General features: G+C 35.8%; 1 protein-coding gene across 2 annotated transcripts; it reads right to left on the bottom strand.

Annotated features, from left to right (window-relative positions):
• Positions 1 to 1,010: 1,010 nt before the first annotated feature.
• Positions 1,011 to 9,536, bottom strand: LOC104242085 (probable serine/threonine-protein kinase PBL19). Of its 2 annotated transcripts, XR_714892.2 has the most exons (6): positions 8,457 to 9,443; positions 6,718 to 6,978; positions 6,121 to 6,243; positions 5,176 to 5,655; positions 5,013 to 5,088; positions 1,011 to 1,214 (listed from the first exon to the last, which is right to left on the bottom strand). XR_714892.2 is itself a non-coding variant. In XM_009797074.2 (5 exons), exons 1-5 carry the CDS (start codon positions 8,814 to 8,816, stop codon positions 5,083 to 5,085), a joined length of 1,230 nt encoding a protein of 409 aa, XP_009795376.1. In that variant the 5' UTR covers positions 8,817 to 9,536; the 3' UTR covers positions 4,788 to 5,082. The 2 variants fall into 2 exon arrangements, 1 of the variants encoding a protein (XP_009795376.1); XM_009797074.2 differs by lacking the exon at positions 1,011 to 1,214 and having other exon boundaries at positions 4,788 to 5,088; positions 8,457 to 9,536.
• Positions 9,537 to 10,046: the final 510 nt, after the last annotated feature.

Below are 10,046 nucleotides of genomic sequence, written 5' to 3'. Positions count from 1 at the left end.
TGAATCCCGAATCAAGGAAAAGAATGACTCTGTATTACAGTCCGGAAACCAGAAATCCGAATAAGGAATTTTGTTAACCCGGGAGAAGGTGTTAGGCATTCCCGAGTTCTGTGGTTCTAGCACGGTCGCTCAACTGTCATATTCGGCTTGATTGTCTGATTTTATACAATTATAAACATATGTGCGAATTTTGAACTCTTTACCGCATTTATTATTATTTTTATTTTTATCGAGAATTTCAACATCGTGAAAATACATCTCGAAACACGTCACATCAATGCACCCGTGGTTGTTGGTACATTTCAACTCTGTTGAGATTTGGATTTGGGTCACATAAATGTGCACCCGAGTTTAAGAAGATAATCTTATTAAATACGTGCCTAAAGCGACTAGCGTATCATTATTTTGGGTAGGACCGTGAAATTTTGCTAAACGGTCCATCCGAAGTCTAAGTATTTTAAAACAAATTATTGAGGGCCCCGCAACTTGTGCATTTTATTGGGCGAGGCTCATCTCATTTATTTTAAAAGGATAATCCTAAAGTGCCTACATTCTTTCTATTAAATTTGTCTCTAAAAATGAAAGAGAAAAGGTCCTAATTTATTTACATGCTTACAAGTTGTTATAGTCGGGTTCCGAACTCAATTTGTTAAATCAGAATGTAAACACAATATGGACAGCCTGTTAACCAACGTGGGCCCAGGTTCACCGCATGTAGTATTAAACGTGACTTGGGCAGTCTTATTCCAATATTGGGCCAAGTTAATTATTTCTACACATGTTCACAGTTTTTGCACTTATAGAGATATAAGATGATAGTATCTAACTAAGCAAGTTACATGCAAGTTTTAGAAAGAGCAATTAATTGGAATGAAGTAATTTAAAGGTCTAGTTTTAATCCTAAATTCAAACAATTGATTGTTGGAGCTAGATTGCCATGATATTAAAACAGTCTAGTGGCCTGGTTTTATTTAACATGCATTTGAACTTATACTACCTAATAACCAAACTAAAACAACGGGACATTATTGACTACATTACTATAACACTGTCCAGTTATACAGAAATGGCAGAAAATTTTTTACGAAACAGTAGTGTATAAAATGTCCTAAGTACAATCAGTAAAAAAACTAAATCATATTAAAACTTCAACTCTTTATTTGTATTCATACTTCTTGTTTCAGCTTACAGTAACCAGTGTATCAGTTGTGTACCTGATATTGGAAGCAAAAGAAGAGAAAGATCAGCAGAAATGCAGTAGCATACAACAACAACAACAACAACAACAGTAACAGAAACAGAACAGCCCAGTAACAGTGTTTAATGAAACCAGCAGAATTCCAGCAACACCCCAATGAAACAATAACAAATAACCAATAAAACTCAAAGAACAAACCAAACGAAAGTCCAGAAATACCAACAGCAATCAACGGGCAGAAACAAAGTGAACCTTTTTTGGATAGAAAGACCAGTTAATGTTTAACCCTTAAATTTTGACTCCGTATATCCAGTGTATTCAGAGTGTATATCGGGTGTATACTACTCTCTCTTTAGATTTCTAGAGTGTTTTTTTTTCTATTCCGAAAAATCCTCAAATCTCTCTTAATGTTCAGAAAATTCTTAACTCTCTTCAAAAATCTGTCTTCTAATCTCTTTCAATATTTCCGAATCCCCCTAACTTGTGTCAAGCTCTTTCTCTTTATAGCCAAACTAGTAGCACCTAAATTAATTCCCACTATCTTCTACGCATCCCCCTTTTGAATCTCACTACTTAATGTTTTGTCCTCCACTATATTAAACAAATATATTAGTTTCCACTAACACATATCTTTTCTTTATTTAATTCCCTTATTGTCCCACTACCGCATGTTTTGTCCCCAACTATATTAAACAAATATATTAATTCCCACCATTATGTCTTGTCCCCCACTATGTATTAAAAATGTATTAATTTAATATTATTAGTACGTAATGGACAGAACACTCAAATTAATTATTATTTTTTTAAAACTTAAAATCCCGAAAATGCCCCTGAAACTACTGAAATTACCATTCTACCCCTGAAAATACTGCAATTTACCATTTTACCCCCATCAGCTATAACCAATTTACCTAATCAATTAACCAAAATACAGCAGCTATAACCAATTCCTAATCAAATTTCATCAACAAATTTAAGCTAGAAACTCAGATTATGTCAAATATCATCAAAACAAAGACTAAGGATTCAGGGAACCAAACCATATGATGAACAATAAAGAAACAACTAAAATCATTTTGACTGAACAACATTTTTTAACAACAAACATACTTTCTGATTCAATAACAGTAACAAATTGAACATAACAAACAAGTAAATTCAAATCACTAAACTCAATAATCAATGGAACTTCAAATTAAATCTAACAACATTACAACCAAGATAAAGGATTCAAGTGATTAAACTAACACACTTCTACATTAAAACTAAACAAGAACAAATGAATAAAAACAAACTGAAGAAATAATCAAGAAATGATAAACAACGAACAAGAAAAGAATCAAACATATACTGATTTCAAATCCGAGAATATCAAACAAAATATGGACAGAAATGAAACTTAAACCAACTAACCGGAAATGACCGCAACGAAACAGAAACTCGGACAGCAACCTCGACGTACCGGATCTCGACTCAACGAAAACCCACCTTCTCTTTTAACCTAGATGAACTCAGAACGACAAACGACGACCTCGACAGAACTTCGCCGGACTTTAACCGGACTGCTTCGCTTTTCCTCCGTCTATCTCTCACTTTGTTTCAATGACCTCTTGTTGTTGTTTTATCCATGTGTGTGTGTGTGGTCGTGGAAGGCTGTAGAAGGAGGTCGCTGGTGTTATGGGTTGTTTTCCGGCGAGCTTGGTTGAGTCGTTGGCGTGAAGAGGAGGACGAGGGGAGGTTGTTTTGGTTGGTGAAGGTTTAGAGTCGATGGTTGTTATGTGTTCAACGTGAGGGGTGGTCGTTTGTGAGGTAAAGTTGGACGTTGGGTGGTCGTTCATGGTTGAGCTGGGGACGAAGAAGAAGAAGGAGGAGCAGCCATGGCGTCGTCTGGTTGGCTGCGTCGCTTGGTTTCAATGGCGGACGGGGGGTCGACTTGGGTGGTCCGACGACGGAAAAGAAGAAATGGACAGGGAGGGGGGGTTGGTCGACGCAGCAGGGCTGCTGCTCGTCAATGGTGGACCACGAAGGAGGGGGCTATGGGGTTTCGTGGGGGGGTGAACGGAGAAGATGAAGAGAAGGGGGTGCATGGGTCCGGCGGCTAGGAGAAAGAGATGGGGTGTCTTTAGGGTTTTTTAGGTAGTGAGTAGCAAATGAAACAAAAATGAGAGAAAGAGTGGGGGGGTCGTGCGGTCAGATGGGGGGCGGTTGGGCTTGGGTCAAGGGGTTTTAGGTTGGGTAGAGGTGTTTTGTGCCTAGGTTCAAAATTGAAGAAGAGGCCCAATTCCGATTTTCTTTATATTTTTTGCTCTCTTTCTTTTACTTTCTAATTAATAAAACTAAAATTCTAAATTAAGTTATAAACTAAATTAACTTATCAAAATACTAATTAATTCTTAGCAACAATTATCATGCATAATTAAACACCAATTAAAACAAAATTGCACAATTTGACATTGAATGCTAAAAATGCAAACGATGCATTATTTTTATGATTTTGTTTTTTGTAAAAACAAACTTAATTGCTCCTAATTGTAGAATTAAAGCCTAAATGCAAATGCGACATATTTTTGTATTTTTTATTAATTTATCAAATAAACATGCATGGACAAATACAAATAATTATCCAAAAATACCACAAAATCCTCAAAATATCACACAAAAGGAAAATTGTTTTATTTTAAATTTTTGGGAGTAATTCTCATATATGACAAAAATCACGTACTTACGTATGGTTCTTTGAACTTTGTGCGTATCTGTTCAAATTCTTAAGATAGTATGATAAGACATGTGAGGAATAAAGGATTATTCTCCAAACTAATAGAAATAATTGAACTCCCATGAAAGAAGATTATAAGCCACAAGTTGATCACAACTACCTTGGCCTTTTCTCTTCCTAATTTCTTCCCAAACGTAACCTCTATCCCTTCGATTCCCTTGTATTTCTTGCGTTGAAATGGAACTATTAATTGCTACATTAAAATTTCATAATCTTAATGTGAATTTCAGGAACAAAAATAGTTAACGTCAAATTACATTTTTGTATTTTTATTATGCAGAATAGTTATTTAGTTTTCAAGGGCAAAATAGTTTATTATATATATATATATATATATATATATATATATAAGCCAATTATTTTTAGTTTAAGAGATTAGGTGAGTAGTTATTTGAATTAATTGTTCATATTTTAAACCTTTTCAAGATAAAATTCTAGTATTTGTGGTACCTTTATTGTTCACGAGAAAACCACGCGGTATTAGAAGAGGAATCTATTTACTATAACAAATTAAAATACACTAATAGTGTTTAAAAAAATACTTACACAAACTTAAATCTTTCTCACAGTGGTGGTCAAAGTTTACCACTTTGGCACTGGTTTAATGCTTTTGCAAATAATGTTATAGATCAAGAGTTAAATTGTTAAAGATTTTTGGGGTGCCACGCAAAACAGGAACGACAAATCCAGTGTAATCATCCAAGTGGGATCTGGGGAAGGTAGTATGTGCGTATACTTTAACTTTACCTTGTAAAGGTAAAGATGTAATTTTCAGTCTTTCCGATGGACCCTTGGCTCAAGGAAAGGAACTGAGTGAGGAAGAAAATTTGTTGCTCTGAAATTTTGGAATACAAATGGATTTATTTACACAAACGAACACTAGTGAATAGAAGTCCTAAACTTCCCTTTTAATTGAAAAAAGAAACTTCCCTCCTTTTGCCACTCTTCCTAGTCTAAACATACTTAACCAAAAAGAACTCTAATATGGGACATATGAAGAGCCCACTTCTTTTACCAAAGAATATTACTACTTACTGTATGTATTCGTTCATAAGGATCCCCATTTTGAGATTGAAGTAAGTATGATCAGCGATCTTTTGAGCATTCAAGCCTGAAATAGCAAAACAAGAAAGCTAAGACAAAAATTTCATGTTAGTTTATTCTGCATTGTATAAAACCATAGTTTGAGTAGACATGCCTGAGCTATGGGGCGCATTGGCCGTGCAGTTTCAGCAATGGTCTTTTTAAGTTGTTGTTTAGGTGAGGCAAGTTGTGTAGGCCGAGATGGCCCTGGACCTGTGATGTCTAAAGAAGTTGTTTCTTCTGATTCTTGTACTGCTTGTGTCAGTATCTGAACTACTTCACTCATTTTTGGGCGCTCTTTGGCGATCTTGTTTAAGCAGCTATCGGCCAGTTTTCCAATTCTTCTAGCAGCCACAAGTGAGAACTCGTTTCGAAGCCTTGGGTCAATGATCATGCTGAATTTTCTACTATCAGCAGGAAATTGCTTTACCCAATCGAGAAGCTTCTGCTGCATCACAGGAAGGTTCCTTTCCAACGTTCGTCTGCCTGTGAGGATCTCATAGAGAACAACTCCAAAGCTCCAAATATCACTCTTGACCGACAGATGTCCAGTTTCAACATATTCAGGGGCAGCATATCCTAAAGTCCCAACCGGCTAAGAGCAAAAAATACGAAATAATGATCAGCCAATGAGAATCAAAGGCTAAAGTATGACTTCACCTATGCAATTTAAAGTCTTAATAATGTCTCCAAACGACAAACTTTATCAGGTAACAAACCACTTGGTTAACAAAAATGGGTAGAAACCAAGGAAAACAAACAGCATCACAACTTGTTACTGGGAAGAGGATTATGATCGCTCATCATAGCGAGAAGCAAACATAAAAAGGGTTGCTTCAAATATTAGCCAAAAGGGTGGGAATATTTAAAGTGTACTGAATTCAATTGGTGTAACAAACACCATCACACACTTTTTCCTCGAGCGAGATGCAAAGAAAGGAGAGAGGGAGATAAGCCACATGGCAACATGTTGCAGGAAGCATTCAAAAAGTTAGCATCTAAGAGAAGTCAACTACAAAAATTTGGCATCCATGCGATAACCAATATCACCATCACTTACCGCTGTAGACACATGAGAGCGGTCACCAGCTGGCCCTTCCCTTGCAAGCCCAAAATCTGAAAGCCTTGGATTAAAATCCTCATCCAGAAGAACGTTTGATGACTTGAAATCCCGATATATCACCTTCACATTTCAATCAAAAAGTATTCATTAAGAATGAGAAATGAGAAAAGGTTCAAGAGTTTGTATGAAGATAGAATAAAGAAAGGTGCTTTCAGGAGCACAAATTGTGTTAGCTTAATGGGTGTTAAATTGTTAATTATGATCATAAAATGCTATTCAACTCATTTATCTTTCTTGGCTTCAGAGGTTAGTTGTAAATACCGATACACACTTGGCAGCAGTTAACGAAGTTTATTTGTTGCATTTTGCAAGCAGATGGAACAAGAAATATGCCAGTTGTCTAATAACAGTTGTCTAATAACGTTAAAAGGCAAAGCGTGTCTGCTAACTGCTGAAAACACACTTGACATTTAGGACATGACTCTGTTGGCAAAGTTAAACAATATGTATTCTCTATGCAACAAGCACAGAAACAATTGTGAACTGACATAAAATTTGAAGTGCCAATCATTTATCTGTGTAGTTAAAGGATACCTGGACTTCGAGACCTTCGTGCAAATAAGCCATTCCTTGTGCTGCACCAAGGATAATTTTCAATCTTGTCTTCCAGGGAATTACCGGCACAGCTCTGTTGAACAGATGATCTTCTAAGCTCCTATTTTGCATGTATTCATAAACCAATAGGCGCTGAATCCCTCTTTCCCCATCTGTAGCGCAATATCCTAGAAGCTTAACAAGGTTAGGGTGCTCCAAAACACCGAGAAATTGAACTTCTGCAACCCATTGCCTGTGGCCCTGCATATATAAAGAGTTATCTATGTTTTAACTTAGGAGTCATACAGCAAACTCAATAATGAAATTAAGAAAAGGCGAAGACAACAATTAATAATGGCTTAGCTAGTGACGGAAAGATATATGTTCCCTCCCCATAAATATGAAATTGGTTATGGGACGAAGATGCAACAAGTGGTACTCATTGAGGTATTAACGTTGTAAAAGATAAAGAGACAGTAGGCTTACACAAGTAAATAACAAAGGTGGATGTTAAACTCTTTACTTCATTTACGATTCTTCAACATAACAAGACAAGTAAAAAAGAGCAATGACCATTAAAGAAAAGAGTGAATGGGGTTCCTAAGACCCGGACCAGCGGGAGTTACAGCAGCACTGAATCTCAAAAGGTTAAGAGCATAAGAAGCGGATGTAAACAGGAAAATAGTTACTCAATGCAGGAATTCAATGTATCAACTAACGAACTGTGGAGAAAAGAAGCAAGAAAGACAACAATTTTGCTTGCTAAATTAGTTCACAGCCCTAATATATTCATCTTAGCACCAAAATAATACTAACATGGCAGTGCCTTTTAAATTGTAATACACATACGTAAGATACACAAAGCAGAATCAGTGGAGTTCAGATCCCGTAGAAGAATGAGGTTCAGGAATTTAGTTCCAGATCACCAGAAAAACAAAATAAGTAAAGCATTAAATATCATGACGCGAAACTTTAGGTGATTGGCAACCTCCCCCCCTTCCAACTCAAAACACTTGAGTAGAACATTACACTATATTTGTTCCACAAATTGGAAAAATGCATACATTAAAGGCAGTAATGTAACAAGTTTTAAGTCTACCATTTGCCATCTTTTATTTTTCAAGCATTTATCATTCATAAAAGTTACTTTAACATAGAATTTTCCAAGATTCTGGGCCAAATTAAGTTATCATCTGCCACATCATATTCAGCTATCTTGCTCAAAGGGCACAAATTGTGCTATCTCAATCCAATTATGTTCAACTATCCTAGTACAAGAGCAGAAGGGGAGCCTTGGCGTAACTGGTAAAGTTGTTGTCATGTGACCAGGAGGTCACGGGTTCGAGTCGTGGAAACAATTTCTTAGAGAAATGCAGGGTAAGACTGCGTACAATAGACTCTTGTAGTCTGGCCCTTCCTCGGACTCCACGCATAGCGGGAGCTCAGCTGAGCTGCCCTTTTTTATATTAGTACAAGACCACAATCTATGTTATTCAGACTGTCCAAAAATGTTGCCGCACCCGTGGGATCCGACATGGGTGCGGCAACATTTTTGGAGAGTCCGAGCAACGTAGACCACAATAGCATAAACTTCAAAGGGGCATTTCTACTATTTCTCTCTCAATCAGAGATTCAAATCATGAACTCATTTACTACTCGAGACATTTTATCCAAGGGAGATCTTTTAAAAAAGGCAAGCAAATTATACATATACTACAGATCAAAAGCAAAACTCATACCTGCAATCCAAGCGTATTGAGCTTCTTAATAGCAACCACAATAGGATCACCTCTTCCATTAGGAGGCTGAATTGTACCTTTATATACACTCCCAAAACCACCTTCTCCAATCTTTAACATCCTATTGAAACTCCTTGTAGCTTCCTTAAGCTCTGAAAGTGAAAAAACCCTCAAATTTTGCTCTTTTTCTCTATACATTTCAGGTATACTTCTAGCAGATGAAACTGAACCTGTAGACTTAGCTACCCTTTTCCCTTCTGAATTACCATCTCTCCTACTTTCATTACTTAATTCTGGTGCTGATTCCCCTCTCCTTCTTGACCTTGACTTATCCTTGAATATATAAAAACACTTCAGCATTTTTTTTTCTTCTCAAAGCTATAATCTTGAAACCTTCCCTTCTTGCCAAATTTCACAAAGATTCTGTTTCTTTATCAAAAATCTTCCAAGATTGAATTTTTATCAAAATTAGGTGATTAATAGGGGGGAAATATCAAATTTCTGTAGCTAAAAGAGAAAATTTGATGATCACTAAGGGAAAAATATTAACTTTTTGTAGCTAAGAAAGGAACCAAATTAGGATAAGAATGGAAAAAGTAAGAAAAATTGAAAACTGGAATGACTATGTGAGAAAAGAACTAACTTTGGAAAATGGAACAGAGAAAAGTAGGCTTTACACCAAAAGGGAAAAAAATTCCATGTGGACTAAAACAAAGCAAAAAAGCAAGAAAGCTCAAAAACAAGAGGAACTCATATGAAAACAGAGACAAATAAGGAAAACTCAGAAACCCCAATTGAGAATTGAAGCTAAAAAAAGTGAAGGATTGAACCTTTAAATTGATACAAAAACAAATTAAAGACAAGAATGTTGTAGCTGTAAAAATAGTAACATTTGGAGAAAATTATTTGAACAAACGTGTGACATAGGAATAGAGACAGCGAGAGAGAGATGCAGCGTGTTAACGTGTATGAAAGGAAAAGGAGTATGCAATGACAAAACTTGAGAAGACCAAAATTTATACAAGTTGACCTCATCAATTTTGCCTTCTTCTGCTCCAATATACTAACTTCTTATGTAGTACTATGATATGATTACTTCTTCTTTTTAAATTAATGTACTATGAATATTATATTTCAATTTATTTTTTTGGGTGTTACTAATGTTGTCCGGAAATTTTGGGATAAAGTTGTTATCATGTGATCGGGATGTCACGAGTTCAAGCCGTGAAAATAACTTCTTGTAGAAATACAGGGTAAAGCTGTGTATAATAGACCTTTATAGTTCGGTCCTTTCTCGGACACCGCTCATAGCAGGAACTTAATACACTCAACTGCAATTTGAGTATGTGTTAATAATAGTAAAAAAATAACATTGTGTAGTGGCTCTTAAAATAATAACACACACACACACACACACACACATATATATATATATATATATATATATATATTATATTTCTATATGTTATATACGAAAAATATATAAATATTATATACTTTTACAGTTATCGAATATAAATAATTTTAGGCGCGGACTAAAATTGATATTTGTCCTTTTAAGGTTTCTTGCTGGTTGCCTGAAGGTGGTTT

This window comes from Nicotiana sylvestris, chromosome 8, assembly GCF_000393655.2.
Source record: "Nicotiana sylvestris chromosome 8, ASM39365v2, whole genome shotgun sequence".
Taxonomy (NCBI): domain Eukaryota; kingdom Viridiplantae; phylum Streptophyta; class Magnoliopsida; order Solanales; family Solanaceae; genus Nicotiana; species Nicotiana sylvestris.
The sequence above is the reverse complement of the archived record's forward strand: the minus strand, read 5'-3'. Positions and strand labels throughout refer to the sequence as shown.

Coding starts and splice junctions, on each gene's coding strand:
- LOC104242085 (XM_009797074.2), bottom strand. CDS start 8,816: ATGCTGAAGTGTTTTTATATATTCAAGGATAAGTCAAGGTCAAGAAGG. Junction 6,244..6,717: donor ACGAAGGTCTCGAAGTCCAG/GTATCCTTTAAC, acceptor TGAAATGTGAAG/GTGATATATCGGGATTTCAA. Junction 5,656..6,120: donor GCTCTCATGTGTCTACAGCG/GTAAGTGATGGT, acceptor TTTTGCTCTTAG/CCGGTTGGGACTTTAGGATA.